Consider the following 24,524-nt stretch of genomic DNA (forward strand, 5'->3'; position numbering starts at 1 on the left):
AAGTACACATACAATAGACATGTTACCATAGACAGACAGACAAGTAACACCCATCAGACAAAAAACAAAACACATCACAATTATTCATACATAAACCATTACAAAATTACCATCTGTCCTCTGGATTTACATCTGTCCTCTGCATTTACATGTATATATGGTGACACTGGAGGATTAATGTGAATATTTTTAATTTAGAATAAGCTGCATTAAAACAACATGTTTTAGTTACTGTTTTTATTTGATATAATTGGAGAAAACACTTGATCCTATATCCTCCTGGGAACCAAGCAAAAAAAGTCTTCAAATTACTTTTTTTGTGTGATTTCCTTCCTATTTAGGGTTAAAAGAAAATCTGACAATTTAGGATTTTTGAACTTTATTTTTTTATTTTACAGCATGTCCACTGTAGTGGACTACAGGACTATTTCAGTGTGAAAAGATTAAAAAAATTGAACAGATTATGGCTGTATAGAGTGATATTAAACCAAGAATACATTCAACTTGATTAAAAAAAACACATGCCATATCACTGGAAAGCCCATGATGTCCTCTTTTACAATACACCAGGGGTTGATAGAGTAAGACAAAAGAGTAAAAGGATATGCATGTGGACAAAATGTCCACTACAGAGGACACATGTCAATGGGCTGGGTCTCAGGAGGATATAGGTCTTTATGCCATATTTGCACTATCTGTTTATATCATGTTTATAGCTTATTTTGTATATTGTATATTGGTATAAATTTATTTTTTTTATTCTTATTTTATTCTAACGTTTTTATCTATTCTTTTGTTATTATACTGTTTAACTTGCACCAAAAAACCAAAGCAAATTCCCAGTGTATACCTCTTTTACACCTGGCAATAAACACCATTCTGATTCTGATTCTGATTCTGATGTGTATAGACCTGCAGGCTGCTATAAGACCAACCATCTCCATTGGTCATGAATCTATAGTTAATGCAGTCTGTCTGTGTTTTTGGAGTGGGAGTGCCTTTGCCATAAGTTTTGGCGTCACCTGATTGCTGTGTGTGTGTGTGTCGTATAGAGAGAGGGGGCTGGACTACAGTCTGCCTGCCATGTGGACGCACAGCCTGCTGCTGCTGCTGCTGGAGCAACACGAACCATCCACACACACACAGAGAAGAGAGGAGGAGGAGGAGGAGAGCAGGAGGAGGCGGTGCTGCACGGACAAACTGCGTCCCACTCTCCTAAGAGCAAACATCTTTACGTCCCCACCAGCTCAGACTATACACACACTTCTCATCGCTCCGACTTTCACTTGATCACAGCTTTCTCATTCAGGACGGAGGGGAGCTGCATGCGTGGACATTAAGAGGTGAGTTTTTGGAAACGGATTTCTGTGTTTGTGTCATGTTTATTTGTTTATTTGCTTATTTGTTTTGCACAATTTAAGACTATAAATAAATAAATGAATAATATACAGTGCAGGAAGATGCAAAAAAAACACTGGGTTTATCTGAAGCCTCCATCTATAGAGAGAAGATTAATATAAAGAAACAATATGACTACATAATAGTGATAACAAACAATTAGGACAAGATATATATAATAACAACAATAATGACTTCTAGACATCTATAACAACATGTAGGAAAATGTAAATATTTTAAGTGGAGTTTTGAGTGCAAGGAATATGTAAGTTGACCACAAACATATTGCTTAATAAGGAGCTGATTTTATTCTTAAGGATTAGTCTGGAAATAAAATAAAGAATAAAAGGCCTCTTTTTATCTTTATCTTTTATTCGGATCTCCATTAGCTGTGGCTGAAGCCCAGCTATTCTTCCTGGAAAAAAATCACTTTGAACTGTTTTAGGCTACATTTCAATACATAATTACATACAATCTTTACCAACAATGACTACAACATCAAAAGCGACAGCAACGAAACACAACTGTTTCTGTGTTTAGCACACTGACCTGCTATGAAATAATAAACCAAAAGGCTCCATTAAAGTGTTATTATAAAGCTTTTACTAATTGAGGTTTTTTATTATGACAAAATCTCACATCTTAATGTCAAACTCTGCAGCTTCCAGGCCTGAAGTTGCAGGCAAATGTAAATATTTTAAGTGGAGTTTTGAGTGCAAGGAATATATCATTTGACCACAAACTTAATAAGGAGCTGATTTTATTCTTATGGATTGGTCTGAAAATAAAATAAATAATAAAAGGCCTCTCTCTGTTTCTATATGTTTAGCACACTGACCTGCTATGAAATAATAAACCTAAAAGGCTCCATTAAAGTGTTATTATAAAGCTTTTACTAATTGAGGTTGTTATTATGACAAAAATCTCACATCTTAAATGTCAAACTCTGCAGCTTCCAGGCCTCCAAGGATTTTGTGTTTGTGTCATGACTTCTATATATCTATTACAACATGTTTTACGCACAGTTTGTTGGGATTATACCTTGCAATTATTCAGAATTTAAATCTGCTGTTAACAGTAAAAAAAAAAAGGTTGAAGTTGCAGGCAAATGTAAATATTTTAAGTGGAGTTTTGAGTGCAAGGAATATATAAGTGGACCACAAACACAATATTGCTTAATAAGGACATGATTTTATTCTTAAGGATTGAAAAATCAAAAACATAAAAGGCCTGTAATGTCCTCTCTGTTTCTATATGTTGAGCACAGTGACCTGCTATGAAATAATAAACCAAGGCTTCATTTAAGTGTTATTATAAAGCTTTTACTAATTGAGCTTGTTATTATGACAAAATCTCTTAATGTCAAACTCTGCAGCTTCCAGGTCTGAAGTTGCAGGCAAATGTAAATATTTTAAGTGGAGTTTTGAGTGCAAGGAATATATAAGTTGACCACAAACATATTGCTTAATAAAGAGCTGATTTTATTCTTAAGGATAAAAATGGCCTGTAATGTCCTCTCTGTTTCTATGTTTAGCACACTGACCTGCTATGTAACAATAAACTAAAAAGGCTCCCTTAAAGTGGTATTATAAAGCTTTACTAATTTGAGGTATGTTTTATTATGACAAAATCTCACATCTTAATGTCTGCAGCTTCCAGTGCCTCCAAGGATGGACTCCATCATACCTGCAGGACGAGACTCCAGCAGCTCCTCCTCGCCACCAAGCTCCAAACAGGAGCTGTCCTACCCGACCAAGAACCTGAAGCCCAACCAGGTGTCTGAGACGGTGCTGTACGGAATACCCATCGTGTCTCTGGTGATCGATGGCCAGGAGAGACTTTGCCTCGCTCAGATCTCCAACACGCTGTTGAAGACCTACAGCTACAACGAGATCCACAACCGGCGCGTGGCTCTGGGCATCACCTGCGTGCAGTGCACACCTGTCCAGCTGGAGATCCTGCGGAGAGCCGGAGCCATGCCCATCTCGTCCAGACGCTGCGGGATGATCACCAAACGCGAAGCCGAGAGACTCTGTAAGTCGTTTTTAGGAGCTCACGCGCCGCCTAAACTTCCAGAGAATTTCGCCTTTGATGTCACCCACGAGTGCGCGTGGGGGTCGCGAGGCAACTTCATCCCGGCCAGGTACAACAGCTCCAGAGCCAAGTGCATCAAGTGTTCCTATTGCAACATGTATTTCTCTCCGAATAAATTCATATTTCACTCGCATCGCACGCCTGAGTCTAAATACACGCAGCCAGATGCGGCTAACTTTAACTCGTGGAGGAGACACCTGAAGTTAACGGAGAAAGCAGGTCAGACAGATGTGCTGCACGCGTGGGAGGACGTGAAGGCCATGTTCAACGGAGGCAGCAGGAAGAGGACGTTGCCAGGCAGCGGATCTGATCACTCGTCTTTGAAATCACACAACCGGCCGAGAGAGTCTAACTCAGAGATACCCGCAAAGATGCTGAGCTGCGAGGACAACCGGAGCATGGTGAGTCCTCGCAGCTACCCGGTGATCCCGGTGCCCAGTAAAGGCTTCGGGATGCTGCAGAAGATCCCGCCGCCGCTGTTCCCTCACCCGTACGGGTTCCCGGCGTTCGGCTTGTGTCCGCAGCAGAAGAAAGACGACGGGCTGCTGCTGGGAGAGCAGAGCAAAGCGGGTCTACCGGGCGTCCTGTGGCCCGGTACCGGTACCACTAAAGACACCTATCACTCCTTCCCCATGTTCTGGCCCGCCGCCATGCCTCAATACAAACCACAGCCACCGCCAGAGCTGCTGCTGTGTCCGCCTACTGCCAGACAGAGCGACATGGACAGCGACCGGAGCACCAACACGTCTAAAGACAGCCTGGTGCTGCTGGAGAACGAGCGCTGCTCCAGCTCCAGCACTCAGTCTCAGTCTGCGCGTAACAACGACGACGACAAGTCCGGAGACGAGGCGAGGCCGCTGGAGCTGGTGGACGGGATGACCCCGACGACCCTGACCCTGCAGGCGAACCCCCGGAAGATCAGCTACGTCTCCGCGTTCAGACCCGTCATCAAAGACGCGGACTGCATCGCTAAGCTGTACGGTAACAGCCGGGCAGTGACGTACAACAACGGCTGCACCAACGGCTCCAACTGCCGCTCCACCAACGGCTATTTATCGCCTGATTTTTTAAGCGAGAGCTCGAGCTACCGGTCCATGTCTCCGTGTGTGGACAGCGAGGGCGAGCCGGACGTGGACGTGGAGACAAATAAGACAGTAGAGGAGGAAGAGGAGGAGGAGGAGGACGACTCCAGGCCTCTGTCCTCCTCGGTGTGTCCTCCTCGGTCTCCTCCTCACAGCGTTTCACCAAACGACTCAGACTCCAAGAAGAGCAGCAGCAGCGGCCTGGTGGTGCTGGTGGACTCCCAGAACACGAGCCTCCTCCAGGTGGCCCAGTCCTCTGACAGAGAACTGCACAACAAGCAGTTATCAGAGAGCCACATAGCTGCGACTTTTACTGAAGTGAGTGACTTATAGCTGAGAAACACTGGCGATAATACAAGCTGTATAATATCTCTCTCTCTCTCTTTCTTTCTCTCTACAAGTGGGTTTTCTTTTCCTTGGCTTGTGTGTATTTATTTTAAACAGATCAATCTGTGTTGAAATGTGTCTTTTATGTTAAAAAACAGTGTTGAACAAGCATGTCCACAACATTTAGAAGAAAAAAAAAATCAACCCTTTAAATAAAAATATATCTACACCTCAACTTAGAGTATAATTTTAATTATTATTAATTTTAGATTTTATTTTTATTAATTATAATTATTTTTATTTATTTATTATTTTATATATTTTTATTTATTTATTTATATATTTTATTTTATTATATTTATTCTTGTAATTTTAAGAGTTGAAAGAAGTGGAGTATAATTTTAATTATTAATTTTAGATTTTATTTTAATTCATTATCATTATTTGTATTTATTTATTATTTTATATATTTTTATTTATTTATATATTTTATCTTATTTTATTATATTTACAAACTTGTAATTTTTAAGAGTTGAAAGAAGTGGAGTATAATTTAAATTATTAATTTTAGATTTTATTTTATTTTATTATATTTCTTCCTGTATTTTTAAGAGTTGAAAGAAGTGGTGATTGTGTCTTCTATAGGTGTACACACCGGAGAGGGGTGAGCTGCAACAAAGGAGTCCGTATCAGTTCAGACCTGCACATTACAAGACTGGAGTACTTACAACAAATGGTTAGACTTTTTTCTCTGCTTTATTTATAAAAAAAAAAAAAAATAGTAAAAAGAAAGAAATTTCGCTGTATTAAAAAAAAAGAAAGAAAGAAAGAAAGAAAAGGGGGTAAAATTACATCAATTTATTTTCTCTTAAGATGAGAGTGCAAGTAAAGAAGAGCCGTCTTCCACAGTGGAGGAGATCGAAACGAAATCTTATAATGAACAAAGCAGCAGCGACGAGAACCAGCGAGAGCCGGATGAAGGTAAGTTACAAACCGAGGTCCGACGATAGGATTTATAATCTGTTACTATGAGCTCCAAGTTTTAAGAGATAGCTCTAATTTGGTTTTTTTTGCAGATAGAGGAATATAATTTAATTTCTGTGTGTTCAGGCGAGGACGCGCCAGCCAGAGCTCCTCCAACACAAAGAGCCATAGAAAGTCTGGCCAAAGGTAAGATGATATCTTACTGTTAGATAAAAGGATTGATAGATAACTAACCATTAAAAAAAAATTTATTATTATTATTATTATTAATATTATTATTATTATTATTATCATCACATTATTTATTGTTATTATTATTACCTAAATATTTAGGATTATTATGATTATTATTATGATTATTATTATTATTTTCACATTATTTATTGTTATTATTATTACCCAAATATGTATTATTATTTTTATTATCATCATTTAATAAAATGTTTTTTTTTTTTAAACTATATCATTAACCTTTTTTTTACTGAATTTTAAAAAACTGGAAAATCTTTCAATTTTTTTTAATCTCTGTTTTTGCCTTAAGGCAGATTCTTTGGCTTTTGTCCCAAAAAAGAAAACATAAAAAAGGATCTTTTTTTTTTTACTGCAGGCCCAGGAAGACCTGCTCTGAATAGTCGGTGTAAATGATGGTGTCCTCATCACTGTCATTAAAAATAGAAAAACTGTCCTAGAAGGAAGATGATGCAAAAGCCTGCTGTACCTTTCCTCCTCCTCCAACGTCCTCTATTTCTGTCTGCTTTCTAGAAGAACTACAGAAGCAGCTGTTAGAGCAAGTTGAGCTGAGGAAAAAGCTGGAACGTGAATTTCAAAACTTGAAAGGTAAGCTAAATTCTGCAACAGAGCTTTTTTTCCACATTACTTTGGCTTTTTTTATTACCACAGCAGAGACTCAAAAATCTTTCTGGTGCATGTTAAGTGTTGCTCTTCCGTCATGTTTGTGATTCAGGCTAAAAACATGAACCCTTTCCATGCCATGACCAAATCCACCTCAGCACTGGCATGCATGTGCTCTTCTCTAAATCTGTTGAAGGGCATCATTCCTCCAAAAATGCTAAGTGGTTCAGGGGCACACACACCCCTGGGAAGAAGTGCTTTCAAAACCCCTTTTAGATTTGAGGGGATTATGATTTTAACCTTCTGTCCAAAAACATCCATGCCTCCTTAGAAAATACTTCTCTGTAGGAGACAAAGTGCAGATATTTTTGTGCTCAATTTAACTTACAGAAACATGGATACAGTGAGTGCAAATAACTTGTTTTAAATAGATATGCACAAAAAATGTAAAAAAAAAACCAAGATATGTAGCTGAGGAGAATGTCAGTATTACTAAATTGAAATATCAGAACTGATATTAAGCTGCTTTATGGCAACACAATGACAAATTTGACAGAAAATATCTGTCTGCATTTATACATTCAGAACATCTGCATTCATGTGACTTTATTTAAAAACTCAACACTGGAGCTGTAAAGATCTTAATTCTTAATACGAAACTATATCCACGTCCAGAAGAAGCCGCTGTCTATATGGAAAGCTTCATGTGAATCTCAGGTGAAAGCTGAGTGGTGACAAAACACCACTCACAAGTCTGACTGCTGCAGTATTTTTAACACATTTTCAAACAACAACTTGGCAACAGCTTCTCTCCACAATGCTTGGCAACATCTCACCCATTCAACTCTGTTCACATTCTGTTTTGCTAGAAAGATAATTGATGAGACTCTCATTAAAATGGAGAAAGGATGCAATGCACAGAAGAGAGCAGCGGGAAAAATCAACAGTATCCCAAAGATGGGTAGTTTGTAAAACTTCATTTAATTGTGCAAAATCTCACATCTACAGAAAGGGAAAAACAGGGGACTCTGTCATGTTGTACAAATAAATAGTCTTTATCAAAATGGTTACATTACTAGACGTGCACATATAATCCAGATCAGTCTTCATCAGTTTTTGTGTGTAAATAAACATCATACATTTATAATACAGCATACAGGACACTGATCATTTTACCAGCAAAATATCTCAAATATGACGTGTTGTTTATTTTTTATTATTATTTTTATTTTGTCTCACCTTTGTGCAACATCACATATGTCAAAGTAAGAAAGATGTCTTAGAAATTAATTCACAATATAAATTGGTTTCTTTAAGTTGTATTTTGGGGTTCTGGATATTATTGTTCCATCACTTTCTTACAAATGTGATATCACTTCCCATTGATGCATCTTACTCACAGCATAATTTAAAGCTGTGTGTTATATTTACTTAAATACACAAATACACTTTTTTTCTTTATGCGTTCATTGGAAGTATTTGGATCCAGCTAGTTTAATGAACACAAATCTAGTGACAAGACTGAAGCATTAGACATTTGGTGCAAATGGTAGTATAAATAAAAGCAGATTACAGTACTTTTGCAAACAATTCTTCTGTTTACACTTGATCATTTTTTTTTAATCATCATTCTTTATCAAACTCTCGCTGCTGCATTCATACAAGACAATGAGGTTACATTTTATAAGAATAGCCTATAAATAATTTAAACTGAATTATTTTCTCATTTCTAATCTCCAATCTCCACTATAAAACATAAATTTCAGTATTTCCACACCATAGATAGCATGGTGTTTGACACAATTAGGAGCCTGTACTGTACATGAGGTCAGTAGCTGGTCGGTCGCTTTATCTTGAGAACAGCGCCCTCTAGAGGCGCTCAGTCTCCGGAGTGTTATCGATGTTATAAATCTCCTAAAAGCAAGAATTTATAGGGAAGACTTCATCCCATTAACCGCATATCCTTTTTTCTTTATATTTCATATTCACATGAATATTTATGACAAACGTCAGAACAACAAACGTATTTAATTTACAAAGTATTTACAGTTTTTTTTAGGGGTGGAAACTGGCTAAATTAACTAAATTATTATTATTATTATTATTATTATTATTATTATTATTATTATTATTATTATTATTATTATTATAATAATAATAATTTAATTATTTTTTTATTGATGGTTGTGTTTTGTTTTTTTCCACATCACTGACTCAAATCTATGCCTGCCATTTGTTCCTCAGATAATTTTCAGGATCAGATGAAAAGGGAGCTTTCCTACAGGGAGGAGATGGTTCAGCAGCTTCACATCGTCAGAGGTGAGACTAATAAAGCAGAGGGAGCGGATGATGCAGCAGCAGCAGCAGCTTGGATTCACACATTTACTGTGGCATGTTTGCCGACGTGATTGATGATGACAGTCTATGTATGTGCTCAAAATGCTCTGTGTACACAGGACATCAAGGATTTGCATGGGTTGTCTGTATGAGCGTTCATTTATTTTAAAATTGATTTCGAACATGTAGAATACAAAAAAATTAAATAAAAAATAAAGAAAAACAGAATGATCATACCAACAAGTGGACAGTCAGAAACAAGTAGTATTTACATACAATTTATTTACTTGAAAGTGTCCTGTTAATTCACGCCAATGACTTGCACTCATGTGGGAAATACTTCCTGATTTTTTTCACTATTTACTTATGATCAATTTATTAAATTCCATTATTATATACAGACCTAGTCTATAACCTGGTGGAAATTACAAATAAACATTTCTTTCTGAGATTTAAATGGATTACCTGCAGGGCACAGTGTCTGTTTTACGTGCAATTTATACCTTGGTTATCCATTTATGCAGGCAGTTGGACCAAGAAAGAGAAACTCATTAGGTTATTCAGCAGAAATTAGAAAGTAATTGTTGCAAAATCAGGTAGAATAGCAGTCAGGATTATATTTCTCCACCCAGAGGCTCATAGACAGACAATTAACTGTCCCACGGTCGATCCAAACATGTTTGGAGCATGACCTTGAATCAATTCATCCTATTATTGTGTAATTGTGTTTAACTCAAACATGTCCTAATGCAAATACTTTAATATATATATATTTTTTATTATATTATTTTATTATATTTATTATTTTATTATATTAAAATTGTATTTATTTTATTTTTTAACTCAAACATTCCTAATGCAAATACTTTAATATATATATATTTTTTATTATATTATTTTATTATATTAAAATTGTATTACATTTATTATTTTATTCTATTTTTTATTTTATTTTATTTTATATTATATAATATAACATATATATATATATATATATATTCAATAAGGCTGATTTGCCCCCACATGCTGGTACACTATTGATTGTTTCATCTCCTTCTTCATAGAAGCTCACGACGCTTTACACCATTTCTCGTGTAAGATGTTGACTCCTCGCCACTGCAGCGGATCCTGCTCCTTCAAATCTCCTCTGATGCCACCCTGAAGCACATCACTACACATTTATATGACCAGGAAACAATATAAAAGGACACATCTATACAGCTTCTGTCAAACCATTGGAGAGAACCTCCGAGGAATCAAGTTGAAAGAAGATTGTAATTATACTTGTAGTATTTTAAAATGTGTATCTCCACCCTCAGCATTTATGTAACCATCTTTACAGTGTAATTTGTTTTACTGAAATGATACCATTGATGATATTTATTATTTGTGGCAAAGTGCAATGACAATGTATGTATCTTGTAATAGTTATAGGTTGTTATCTCGGTTTTTTTGTTGTCAATAATAGCAGCTTTGACTAGCCAATTCATTGCTCCTTATCCTCTCAGTATTGTGAATTAGCCCACTATACTTTTGATGTCTTCTTCTTTGCAGCCCAATAGCTTCCTTTGGATGTTATGCACTTTAAACAAATGATGGGAATTACCATAAAATACCTTGTGCATTGAAATAGGCCTACAATATAATTATTTGTAGCCTATTTGTTTCTGAAGACTTACAAAACACAGAAGTTATAGGAGGCTAAACTTGAACATCCGCGACCTTGTAAGTAAAGCGACATATTCTATTAAGAGTAGCCTATTTGTTCATGTAGCCTAATATTTGTTTTCATCGCTAATGAATAAAAAAATGATTTATTAAAAGTAATGTGGATTCTTGCCCCTCGGTGTTGTCAACATGCTTAATTTTCTTCTTTGGCTTGGGTGCATATAACTCTTAATTTTACCCATTTATCTTATAGGAGAAACAAAGCTACCTTTGAATTTATGTGCAACTTTCACCGTTGTGTGTTGAATTACTGAGGCTGTATTGTTTAAAACTAAGAAGATATCCATGAGAAAAGACTTTAGGTTTTCTAGGCTGTACCATACGAAAAAAAAATGCAACTAAAAAAGATTATTTTCACTGTCAAATAGGCTATTTATCTGATAAATTAATTAGACAATAGAAAGTCAAATATAGTGGTAATAGTCCAACACAAGTTCTCAGAGCCCGAAGGGATATCTTCAACTTGTAGTTTTTTTGTACAAAATAACAAAAAACACAAATAAGCCTATAGATTATTTAATATTCAGTGATATAAAACAGAAAAAAGTAGCAAATCCTGACATTTAGGGAAACAACAAATGTTTGCCATTTATGCTTGATTATGTAAAAACGATTAATTGATTATCAAAATAGTTGACCTTTAATTTTCTGTCAATGACTAGCCTAATGAAATAATCGATTAATCGTTGCACCCCGAGATAATATAATATAATATAATAAATATAATATAATATGATAAATATAATAAATATAATCAATATAATATAATATAATATAATATAATATTATAAATATAATATAATATAATATAATAAAATAGAATAGAGTGTAATATAATAGAATAGAATGCAATATAATATAATACAATATAATATAATATAATATAATATAATATAATATAATATAATATAATATAATATAATATGATATAATATAATATAATATAATATGATATAATATAATATAATATAATATAATATACCATAATATTATATAATATTAGATATATATATATAGATGTGAGATATATATATATATATATAGATGTGAGATATATATATTATATTATATCATATTTATTATATTATTTATTATATTATTATATAATATATTATATAATATATATTATATATATATATGATATTATATGATATTTATTTTATTATTATATAATATATATATAATATAATATATATTTGTATATTATATATATAATATTATATTATATAATATTTATTATATTATTTTATAATATATTATATATATATTATATATAATATATATTATTATAATATATATATAGAAAAAAATAATGCTACTATCTTGACCCTACCAGTCAGTTTTATTTTTTAGCAGAGCAAAGTTCCTGAAACAGATGAACCTGTACATCAGTGGTATATAACAGGTATCTGTGCTGCAGCAGCGCCCCCTGCTGTCTGCGGCCAGGAAGCGTCTCAACGTTTGAATCGCCCCCTGCTGTCTGCGGCCAGGAAGCGTCTCAACGTTTGAATCTGCTGTCCCCTGAGGATGGCCTCTGCGCATGCGCAGCAAATGTAACAAGATGGCGGAGAGTGCGGAACTGAAGGTAAAGCGAGCCCGCTACACTATACTACATTAGCTTCATAAATACACGTCTCACACAGCGAGATCTGACTCTCAAACCACAGCATCGGTGTTACTACACAGCAGAGACCCTGTGGACGTTGCTATCAAAGCATATAATGATAAAACAGCGGAGCAGCGAGGCACCGGGACTAACTGTTAGCTGTTAGCTCGTTAGCATTAGCTTTGTTATTGTTGCCGCTGTTCCGTTAGGCTGCCTCTGCTGAGCGGCTCTCCTGCTCATAACGCCACATATCGCTTTTATATACAATATAAAACATCATATATCATGTCAACGTGTTGAACACAACAGCACTATGGTGTTATCCAGCTGGCAGTAGCAGTAGTTCACCGGCTGCACCGCTGTGTGTGTGTAAACCTGGGCTCTGTCTATTCCCTGGATCGCACTTTAGCTTCCATTAGCCTTATTTCTGATGTGATGTGACGACATGTAGTCCCTGTGCACAGCCTGGTGGGCTCTAATGTAACCTATACTGGTGATTTACTGTTCAGACACAGCAGATAGAGTAAATACTGTGTCATTAAGTTGTGTTTCAGTCAGATTACGTTACACCGGCTTCATACAGGTTAGCTACATGCTAAATCTACTCTATATCCCTCCACCTTTACTCTCTTAATGATGGTAATTTACTATTCATTGACAGAAAACACTCATTTTCGTTTTGATCTGCTCCCTTCCTAAATTAATCTGCACTGTTGACTCCTCCTTTGCCTCATAGGAGTTATTTCTATACAGTATAAAAAGGCTTTTAACATATGCCCATCAAAGTTCAGCTCATTTATTGAATATATATATATAAATGTATATCAGGTGGTTTGAAACAACACATCCTCAAGCTTCATCAGAATGTTTACATTTAGTCAAATACTTACCTTTTGCAGCTCCACATTGAGTGCTAATTGGGCTCCTCAATTACATGCAGATGACATTGATTTATAGGGTGGATTGCGAGTTACATTTCATATACATTTCATAACTGTCTATGCTGTCTCCCTCCACCTTTTACTCTCTTAATGCTGGTTATTTATGATTAATTAAACAGAAAACCCTCATTGTGAAACCTTATTCGTTTTGATCTGCTCCCTTCCTAAAGGAATCTGCACTGTTGACTCCTCCTAAACATAAACCCATCAAAGTTCAGCTCATTTAGTGAATATATATATATAAATGTATCACGTATATCTTGTGGTTTTGCAACAACACATTTTATTAACAGGCCAGATATCAAGCGTCATCGGGATGTTTACATTTAGCTAAATATTTACCTTTTGCAGCTCCACATTGAGTGCTTTTTGGGCTCCTCAGTTACATGCAGATGACATTGATTTATAAGGTGGATTGCCAGTTACATTTCATAACTGAAGGTTGTCTTTTTAATGCCAACAATAAGTGTTGTGCCACATCGCACCTTTTAAACACAGTTATTATTCAAAAGACATTACTATACTTGATTATCTGGACTACTGGACTATCTGCATCTATCTGCAACCACCTCTTCTAACCACTGGTGCACTTTAAACTTACTTTACACTACATCCCATATACCATTTTATAGACTGCACATATTACATCTATTTATTGTACACTACATGTTTTTATTGACGGACGGTACACGCTATGTCCATTCACTATGTCCATTCACTATGTCCTATGTCCATTCACTATGTCCATTCACTATGTCTATTCTGTATTTCTATTGATTGTTTTATAATCTTTTTGTACACCTGTACCTCTCCTGCACTTTGCTGCTTTGACACCTGAATTTCCCCCCGGGGATTAATAAAGGTTCATCTTATCTTATCTTATCTTATCGTATACATATGGTGGAACATGAGTACCTGTACAATATAATGTAACATAATACAATGGAAACAACACCTTTGTGGAGATGAAAACGTTTTGTTTTCATTTCTTCTGTGTCAAAGAGGTGTTGATCCAATTGTATGGTGATTTATAAGGTTTGTTGCTTTATTTGACTGCATTACACTTTAGGATGTGTCATTAGATTGTATTATGTTGTAAGATGTTTCTTTGACAATCTCCTACAACAAGATAACAGGACCGCTGTATAGTATAATGCAGTCCAATACAACATCACAAACTACTTATTAAGAGGGTTGGGATTAACACCACTCTGAAACTCAAGAAAATGTCTCTGGTTTCTCTATTGGATTCAATGATTTAGTGTACAGGTACTCATGCCCTGTATTATCACTTGCAGCATATGGTAATGCTTTATGGATTACAGCTTTGAAAAAGTATAAGTTATGTTACAGTCACTGCTTCTAGCCAAAAGGGACATATTCGCAAAAGTCTCAGAGTTTGTTAAATATACTGTATGATGAACCTCCTAATGTGTGTCTTTTATTGAGATGCAGTACAATATTATACAAAATACTTTATTAATCCCTAAGATTATTATTTCATGAATCATTCCCTATTGGTTTAAAACCTACACATCTCAAGGCAGTACAAAATAAGGGGATAGCACAGCATCGTAATAAATAGTGTAAACATCAACATCCACATATCCATGGACACCAACATTACCACAATCCTCAGTACAGCCACCAACCTAGTCGTCAACGTCAGATCATCATCGTCATCATCTTACTAGCTGGACAAAGGCCACACAAACTGTATGAATCTACCTGCTCCAAGCATATCTCAAAAATGAAAATGCTATGTGTGTACTTTTCTTCATTTTTCACCAGCAAATGGTTATGAGCCTTCGAGTTTCGGAGCTCCAAGTGTTGTTGGGGTATGCAGGACGGAATAAGCACGGGCGCAAACACGAACTTTTGACCAAAGCTCTCCACCTACTCAAGGCCGGTTGCAGTCCTGCAGTGCAGATGAAGATCAAAGAGCTCTACAGACGACGCTTCCCAACCAAAATGGTTTCGCCGGTGGACATGGCTCTGCCCGGTGTTCACTCTGCCTCCAACCTGCCCGCTGGCCTCGCCCAGCTGGGATTTGACAGCCACGGTTCCCCATCGCCTCTGCTGCCTGTTTCTTTACTTGGGCCTAAGCATGAGCTGAGTCTGCCTCACCTCCCCTCTGCCCTGCACCCCGTACACCCTGATGTCAAGCTCCAGAGATTGCCATTCTACGACGTTCTGGATGAGCTCATTAAGCCAACCAGCCTGGGTGAGTCCGCCACTTCATACTCAGCTGTGTATGTTGTGATTTGACACATCGCACTCGTCTACATACTGATGGAGCATTGTGATCGGAGATATCTGAGCCATGACTTGTCAAAACCATGCTCAGTACAAGTTCAATATGAGTTGACATTAGTGATTTCTGTAGGTTTCCCCTCTGACTGTCATGTTCTGTTCCTGGTTTCTTTTTCGTAGCCTCAGACAACAGTCAGCGGTTCCAGGAAGCATGTTATGCCTTTGCATTAACACCACAGCAAGTTCAACAGATCAGCAGCTCCATGTAAGTCAGAAAGTTCTCCTATAAGAGATGAGAGAATAAATAATACTGTGAAAGCATTGCAACTACCAAACCATTTTCAATGCACTGTTAACATAATTAAGAAAGCAGGTGTTATCAGACACAACAATCAACCAGAGTAAACAGAGTTGTTATTATATTGTGTGTTAAACTTTGACCTGCCTGATCTGACTTCTCTTTTAATTCTTCAGGGACATATCTGGGACCAAATGTGACTTTGCTGTTCAAGTTCAGTTAAGGTATGTCTAAAAATACTTTCCTTTAGAGCATAAAACCTTCCTGTTTTATCAGGAAGTATGTTTGGGTCTGTGTTCAGCTCCTCTCAGTTTTGAAGCAGCCAGAAGTAGTCGTGTCACTTGAATAGTTCTTGCCATTTCGGTCTTTCTTTTTAGCGGTTTAGTCTGACTTTCAGATGCAGACGTAAAAGTTAATATCCCTCAACCAAGTTTTAACTTTAACCAAAGTTATTTATGGTTATAAGTGATAATAAATGACAAAGATATGAATCAAGATTAATTACTATGAGAACAGGTTTTCAATTGTAGAGCAAAGAATGCAGAGAGGACGCTCGTCTCCTGGATGTTCACGCTCCCAAGTTTTTATTCACAATGAGGCTGAGCCATATTTGAAAATAAACAATAACATCGTAGCCACATTTTATTGGACAATACAGGCAAAGTGCAGTATTTTCATCAATATGATCAAAACATTTTTGCAGTTCAACTTCAGGAGTATAGTTTTTTGATAGCTTACAGGCAAGCAAGTGCGTCCATTACCTCACATAAACCGTACTTAAAACAACTGAACTAAACAGGCACACTTTGTTTGGCATTGTTTTTCTTAAGAATGAATACCAAATAACATTAAAAAAATTATGTTTTTCGTAGTTGCATGATTAAATATTCACTGTATGGATTAATGCCATCCTTTAATAAGTGCTCTCCTATATCATAGATGGAGATGGCTGTACTTGACACAACTGAAATAGTAAAATAAGCAAGCACGCCAACCTTTCTGGGAAAGTGTCAACTTTACTGAAATAAATTGCTTTTGACATTTGCCCCTCAACATTTGAGCTTGCCGCTTTTGTAATTTATTTTTTTTCATTTTCAGATTTTGTTTATCAGAGACAAGCTGTCCTCAGGAGGATCATTTCCCCCCTAATCTGTGTGTGAAGGTGAACGGCAAACCCTGTAATCTCCCGGTGAGTCCAGACAGTAGGTCGTCAGTCATATTTTCTGCACATCACACCACCAGTTAGTTACTAAGATTCAAGGTCACTGATGTTTGGTGTTTTGTCTGCAGGGATATCTTCCTCCAACCAAAAATGGAGTTGAACCAAAAAGGCCCAGTCGCGCCATCAACATCACCTCTCTTGTCCGACTGTCCACCACCGTCCCAAACACTATTGTGGTGTCATGGACTTCAGAAATTGGGAGGGTAAGAAGATCCGGGCAGAGCTTTAGGAGTCAAGTGTCATTAGTCACCTCGGTGTTACTTGTTTCGCTCATTGTGTTTATCTTTCTTTTGTCAGAGTTTTTCCATGGCTGTTTATCTGGTAAGACAGCAGTCGTCTGCAGTGTTGTTGCAAAGACTACGGGCCAAAGGAATTAGGAACCCCGACCACTCAAGAGCTCTGAGTAAGTTGCCTCTTGATCTTGTAGTAAAAACATCAAATATATGTTGCCCATACATCTGTAAGTAAAAGACGATCACATAGATTAACTTCTTTCTTATAGGAACTCCTGTGCATTTCTGTGGTCTGTTTGACCATATGGTCACAACAACTTGGAAGTCCTGGGAATTAAACTTAGGACCCAAAAAAGGAACTAAGTTCTGCAAAGTTCCTCAGTTCCTATGCTCCTTTGAGCAGTTGTTGTTCCACTACAGTTTTTGCATGCACATTTAAATTTAATTTAATTTTTATTTGAAAAGGGACAGTGTACACTAATCAATATTCAAACAAATGTAAATGTACCCGAGTTAGCTGAGAGGCTAGTTTTCATCGGCAGTCCCTTTGCCTGATGTCATTAGGCATCCTAGAATGATTAAAATAATACAATATGTACAATAGTTAGGAACATACTACATTGGTAAAAAACATATACAATAAAGTTACATAACATAAACAGGCAAAATACAATACAATACAAATACATAGAACATTTTCCTCCATCATATTTTTTGTATTGGTTATACGGTAGTATGAGGAGTAATCCCAGTGTGATGTTTCTCTTTACAGTGTTGTATTCTATGTGTTTGAACAAGACTTAATTCTGAGGCAGTTTGGGATCCTGTTAAACAAATGAACATCAGCACACTTAGATTAAACAGTCAGAATTCTTGTATTTAATCTTTGTGTTTTTCTCTTTCTTTCTCACAGTCAAAGAGAAATTAACAGCTGATCCAGAGAGTGAGATCGCCACCACCAGCCTACGAGTCTCTCTCCTGTGTCCTGTAAATACTCCACTATACTGCTCATTTAACAATGTATTGCTGTAGTTATTGTTACTGTAGTTAGTTGTGAGAAGTATACCTGGTAGCCTGCAGAATACCTGTAGAACCAGTTAGTCAATTACCCTGTTAATAGATCAACAAGAAATTGACAAAGCACGTACACTGTTTACTTAACTAGATAGATAGATAGATAGATAGATGTAAGTTATCTTTATTTAATGCAGTATTGATAAGTGTCATTTATTTTGTGTGTTTTTCGTTGTGTTTTGAAGCTGGGGAAGATGAGGCTGACAATCCCTTGCAGAGCGTTGACATGTTCTCACCTTCAGTGCTTCGATGCAACACTTTACATCCAAATGAATGAGAAGAAGCCGACCTGGGTTTGTCCTGTCTGTGACAAGAAGGCGCCGTATGAGCACCTCATTATTGACGGGTGAGCTCAACACGTCACTCATTCCTGGTAGATTACTGTCTAATGCCTCATTTCCACTGCATGGTTTGACTCGACGCACTTTTGGTACCACGTCCTTTTCTCTATTTCGTTTTCCACTGCGGATAGTAGCCCCTCGGTGTAGGCATGATTCTCAGCTGATCACCGTAGCGAAGGCACATGACATCATTTTCGACACTCGCTGAATCCTTTCATCCGCAACCAAACCGAGGGATGTCTGCACTTTGTCAATTGTTTGCTGTAAAAAAAAGTAAAGATTCTCTGATTCCAGCTTCTTAAATGTGAATATTTTCTGTTTTTTTTACTCCTCTATGACAGTAAACTGAATATCATTGAGTTGTGGACAAAACAGGACATTTGAGGACGTCATCTTGAGCTTTGGGGAAACACTGATTGACTTTTTTCACCATTTTCTGACATGTTATAGACCAAACAAGTAATTGATTAATAGAGAAAATAATCAACAGATATTAATCGACAATGAAAATATCATTAGTTGCAGCCTTAATCATTTGTACCTGAAGCCAGCACTAAAGCAGCCCCCTGTTTGTTTTTAATAGAAATGCTGTTTGGTCTGAATGCTCGGATTGCAGCTTTAAAAACTGCCAATAATACTGTTTTTCCCAAATGTAAGATTTAAGAGGTGATGAAGTCCTAAAGCAGCCTGTAATCCTGGTTGCAAAGTTGCCAAACTCTATCGAAAAGTTATGCTGTTTTCACAGGTTGTTCATGGAAATCTTGAATAGCTGTTCTGACTGTGATGAAATCCAGTTCAAAGAAGACGGAAACTGGTCCCCCATGAGGTCGAAGAAAGAGGTGCAGGAGGTGTCTGGTTCGTACAATGGTGTAGACAGCGGTATGTAGCTCGTACATTTCAGATGTACTCGTTCATTGAGATCTGTGAGCTCTGTGTGAGTTAACTGTTCCTATGTAGATTCACAGACAGAAACGCACGAGCATAAACGGGGATCGTCTAACGACAACAGCAGGAAAGTTGATGTGATTGACCTGACACTGGATAGCTCCTCAGAGGACGAGCTAGATGATGAGCCACCTCTTAAAAGGCCCTGTCCCTCGCTGTCACCTGTCTCTCCGCCTCCAAGCAAAGGGTGAGTCTCCAAACCACAAACTGATCATCTTTGTGCTCAGCTCTGTTGCGTTACGTCTTTTGTTTCTAACCTGATGTGGCGTTATTTCCTCTCAGAGTTTTGAACCTACACAGCCAGGGCTCACCGGTGAGCAGAGCTCCCAGCATGCCGCCTGTGGACACCAGCTACATTCCTCCCCCTCCACCTCTCATCCAGGACTATCGCCACTATTATCACACAACTAGTGACCTGCCAGGTACACCTGTCACCTGCCTTAAAGGATAGGTTTAGATTTTTCTTAAGTCTGCCTTAATACAATAATCACAAGTTGAAAACATTATTGATCACAGTATTCATTTGTTTTCTGTCCATACTGGTTGTGAAGGAATATGTCTTCTAAAGTTCAGCTGAAGCTAGTATAATGATGCTGGGGATCTTTCAAAGTTACTCTCGTCTTTATAACACAAAAATTCCATCTTTTTGTTTCCTCAAACGGTGTTTACTTCCTGAGATGTGGCGATGGTATGTCCTGATAGTTGTGTGTAGACTTGTTGCTGGGACAAAACCTCAGCAGTGAACCTGATCACATGACTACCAGGATGAAGACAAACATTTGATTTGACTAACTCAGTCTGCTGAAGCCTCATATTAGCTTAAGCTGAGTTTTGGCTAGACTGTAGATAATATGTCCCTGATCTGTTTCAACTGAAACACCTGAAACTCTTATTATTATTATTAAGATAAGATGAGATATTCCTTTATTAGTCCCACATCGGGGAAATTTGAAATTAGTAGAAATTTAAATTATTAGTAGTAGTAGTATTATCTGTCTTACTTTAATTTAATTTGGGCCTTAATCACAGTTATAGTTCCTATCATTTTCTATAGCCTTTATTTGTTTACATTTTGGCAAATGGGCACCATTAAAAGTGCTGAATTAGGTATTATTATTTTTTTCCGGATTTCTTAGTGGATTTATGGATGTTTATTCGGGATGGACATTGAGCTTTAAGTGAAAGTGTTGGTTGCGGGCTCTCGGTCACGGCGCAGTGTTGATCAGATGTAGTACAGATGTTGCTCTGCCGTAATATTGTAATAACGCTTTAAAAAGTGTGAGGTAAAAAGAAAACAAGAAAGCGACTAAAGAGGATACAAATTCTTTAACTGAAGGAGAATCACCACCTCCTCCACAACAACTACATTTCGGCTTTCACCATGGAGGACGAGGAGAGAGATGACCCTTCGCATGATAAAACCTCAAGTGAAATTCTAAGTACAATAGAACGATCTGAAGGAAGACTGCAACAACATTTTGATACGATGAATCCAATCTATCCGGTTCGAACTAAAACAATACGCTGATCGGTTAACGGAGACAAGGAGCGTCTTGGGGTGGTGGAAGACGATGTCTCAGCGCTGAAAGAAATAACCAAACAGCTGAGACAACAGGTTGAGAGTCTGACTGCGAAAATGTAGAACCTGGAAAACTGCAGATCAAATGTACGCCTGATAAGCTTACCTGAAAACGCTGAGGGGAGAGATGTATGTGCCTTTCCTGGAGAAATGGATCCCCGAAGTGCTGGGCGCCGAGTCATTTCCAGCGTTCATCTTTATTGAAAAGGCGCCCAGAGTTCCAACTGGCTTTATATCCAAAGTGTTAGTCGCACTGAATCTAAAAATGTGTGGATCATGTCTGTGTATTCAGACTTATGACTCAGAGGAGAAAGGAGCATGCGTTTTGACACAAATTGTGGCAATCCGGCACTAAGGGTTTTAAAGAAGCTTACCTTAATTTCCTCCATGAGCTGTGTGTCATAGTCACTGCTGCGGGATCACTTCACAGCCAGTGTGGGCAGGAAGGATTACAGCAACCTATCATTCTCTCAAAGCACATAAGCCATGCAAGTTTGGTATTAAGACAGACTTGACAAGCGAACCTATCTCTGAACTCAAATGTTTGTAGCTGGTTGAATTGGTAGTGTTATTATGAAGTCAATTGACTGAGCCTTCTTCCTTTTCTTACAGATCTAAATTTCTTCTCCTTCCTCCAAGGCGACAATCAGGTATATTTACTCAAACGGCAGCATCACACTGCGCTACGTTTATGTCTGTTTGTTGTGTTAATGGTCACTTCTTTTCTGTCCCGTCAGCATTACAACATGGTGATGGCCGCCGCAGCCGCTGCGTCAGCGTCGGCCTCGGAGGACCACGACTTGCTCCTCAACCGTTTCCTGCCCTACGGATCCTCTCAGATGTTGCGGGAGCAGCCGGGCACCCCGGGGAGCAGCACACTGGCAGCCACCAACGGAGGCAGCAACAGCGGAAGCACCAGCAGCTTGGTGTCGTCCAGCAGTCTGCGGGACCGCGACAAAGACAGAGAGCGAGACAGAGACAGGGACAGCCACTCCATCTCGGGATTGTCGAGGTCCTCGGTGGAAGCCGCGGCGGCCATTTACGGCTCCATATCTGACGTTATCTCTCTTGACTAGATCCACACAGAAACTGAAAGACAAGGGAGACCTCGAGAACAGGAGTTCTTTGTAAATAAGGAAGAGGAAGACGAAAGAATACAGTGCTATGTACAGAGAGGAAAATCTATTTTCAATTTTACTTATCATATGTATATAAACTTAGGACGCTTCTTGTCCGGTGAGTTACTTCAGTTGATATTTTTCTGTGAATACTGAAGACTTTTTCACACCTCTTCATGTGGTCCTTTGATTATATTGTACCTTTTGTACCTGGTTTTTACAGTTTTGTTTCGATATTCCATGTCAATGGCATTATTTCAGTATAATGTTATGTGCACAGAACCCAATGAGGTGACACCTTATGTAACATGATATTTAGAATATAAAGAAAATGGGCATTGTTATAGATGTACAAAAAGGCAAGTCACAGCAAAACAGGAAGATGTGGAAACACTTTCTTTATTTTCTAAATGGCATCACTTCTGTCAACGCTGTTGTTTTGACAGCAGAAAGATCTGGCCATTTTTTTTGCCATCACTGTAGAGTTTTCTGTAAGACATTCATGCTGTGGTCATATTGTTTTTAAGGAATTATTTATGATGTAAGTTATGTTGGATGTATGCTGTTTTTTTTTTTTAAAGAAGCATTCCTTATGCCTCTAGGAACTGTTGCCACTAGAATTGAAATGCTAGATCCTTCTGTTGTCATAACTCTGCACTCTTATCGCCTGTTTCAGTCAATCAAATATGAACTATAGAGTTTATAGTTTAGACTGTACTTAAAAATATGAATTGGGAGTAAGTCAGTATTGTAAGACCAGGCTTTTTCAGTGTGTGAATGAATGGCACTAGTCCAGCAAGCAGCCGCCGCCTTCTTGTGTATTTTTCTTCTTAAGTTTTTATTTTGAATGCTACACTCAAAAATATACACAGCGAAGTGGCCGGTCGACATCTTTCAAGACAAAGCTAGTTTCTGGTCCATAAGGGGAAATTTGACATTTCATGATGTATTTATGTTTGATTTTAGCACTTGATCTTTACATAAAGGCCGTGCGGAGCAGGGGGACACTTCAACAGTAGTTTTCAGCTTTGCATGTCTCTGCGGATTACCTGACAGCTCACCTGTTTGAGTGCTATGCTGCTCCTCACTGAGGCCACAGGATGCATAGCCTTGTTTGTTGTTAAGTGTATTTGCAGCAGCCTATAAGAGAACTGTGATAGCTTCTTAGTCTTTGAGTGTATCACGACATGCATTTTGGCCCAGAAGTCAAAACCATTGAAGTTCTTATGGACGCATCCCCTCCCTTTATTTTTCTTGACTTGTGCTTACAATTAGGATTATTTATTATCATATATATTTTCAGCATTTGTTTGATTCGTGGATATGCATTGCTGTCATTGTATGTGATATTTTCTTTTGTAATTATATAATTAATGCTATTTAAAGATGTCATAGTTGCTTGACATGCAAAACATGTAACATTTTCTGTTTGTTTTACTATCAGATGATGTCAATAACTCAATAGAGGCTTTGATCATTTTGAACCGCTACAAGGTCTACTGTGCTGTTTGATATTTGTAAGAATTAAACAGATATAAGAAAGTGCACATTTGTAGTTGCTCTGAGGACAGTCCTGATTCAGCTGCATGTGTTTTGTTGCAGTATGTAGTAGTGTTGTCACGATACTGGACTTTCTAACTTCGATACAATACCTTGAAAAATATTGATATTCTATACCACGGGGACAAATTGACACAATATTGAGGGCATAACATTTTAGATTTTTATTAAAAGATAAACAGCGGCGTGTGTGTGTGTGTCAACTTGCTTTCTGAGAGAAGAGAGAGGAGAAAGCGCAGCTGGTGCCTGTTTCAAATATTCAGTATTGATACTTCGATATTTGTGACAACACTAGTATGTAGTGAGATGATGATCCTCAACATAATCCCACCTTTTAAACACTTCAATACAGCACCTGCTTATAGTAGAGGCAGATATATTGGCCAATATTAGCTTTTTGCAGATAGTTATAAGCCTATGTGAAGGCCATTGAGCAACAAGACTTAGCTGTAGAGAACTGCCAATATATTTAGAGCTGCAACGATTAATAGATAGAGTTGTCAACTATTAAATTAATCATCAACTATTTTGATAATCAATTAAAAAACAACA

The 24,524-nt window shown here is 37.4% G+C and overlaps 2 protein-coding genes across 5 annotated transcripts; both read left to right on the forward strand.

Moving 5' to 3' along the window:
• Window positions 1-1,030: 1,030 nt before the first annotated feature.
• On the forward strand, window positions 1,031-10,897 carry skor1b (SKI family transcriptional corepressor 1b). 4 transcript variants are annotated; one of them, XM_037765991.1, is made up of 8 exons: window positions 1,052-1,343; window positions 3,051-4,892; window positions 5,547-5,637; window positions 5,775-5,882; window positions 6,012-6,071; window positions 6,648-6,722; window positions 8,982-9,056; window positions 10,142-10,897. In XM_037765991.1, exons 2-8 carry the CDS (start codon window positions 3,069-3,071, stop codon window positions 10,234-10,236), a joined length of 2,328 nt encoding a protein of 775 aa, XP_037621919.1. In that variant the 5' UTR covers window positions 1,052-1,343; window positions 3,051-3,068; the 3' UTR covers window positions 10,237-10,897. The 4 variants fall into 4 exon arrangements, 3 of the variants coding, with proteins under 3 accessions (XP_037621920.1, XP_037621919.1, XP_037621918.1); XM_037765990.1 differs by having other exon boundaries at window positions 1,053-1,343; window positions 10,139-10,897; XM_037765992.1 differs by lacking the exons at window positions 6,648-6,722; window positions 8,982-9,056; window positions 10,142-10,897 and adding an exon at window positions 6,493-6,604 and having other exon boundaries at window positions 1,031-1,343.
• Window positions 10,898-12,245: 1,348 nt separating this feature from the next.
• pias1b (protein inhibitor of activated STAT, 1b) lies at window positions 12,246-24,155 on the forward strand. Its single transcript, XM_037767758.1, has 14 exons — window positions 12,246-12,387; window positions 15,141-15,573; window positions 15,783-15,867; window positions 16,077-16,124; window positions 16,999-17,089; window positions 17,191-17,325; window positions 17,420-17,525; window positions 18,269-18,342; window positions 18,615-18,775; window positions 19,516-19,649; window positions 19,728-19,902; window positions 19,998-20,137; window positions 21,907-21,944; window positions 22,032-24,155. The coding sequence occupies exons 1-14, from the start codon at window positions 12,343-12,345 to the stop codon at window positions 22,368-22,370; spliced, it is 2,004 nt and encodes a 667-aa protein (XP_037623686.1). The 5' UTR covers window positions 12,246-12,342; the 3' UTR covers window positions 22,371-24,155.
• The last annotated feature ends 369 nt before the right edge of the window (window positions 24,156-24,524 follow it).

This window comes from Sebastes umbrosus, chromosome 4 (assembly GCF_015220745.1).
Source record: "Sebastes umbrosus isolate fSebUmb1 chromosome 4, fSebUmb1.pri, whole genome shotgun sequence".
Lineage (NCBI taxonomy): Eukaryota > Metazoa > Chordata > Actinopteri > Perciformes > Sebastidae > Sebastes > Sebastes umbrosus.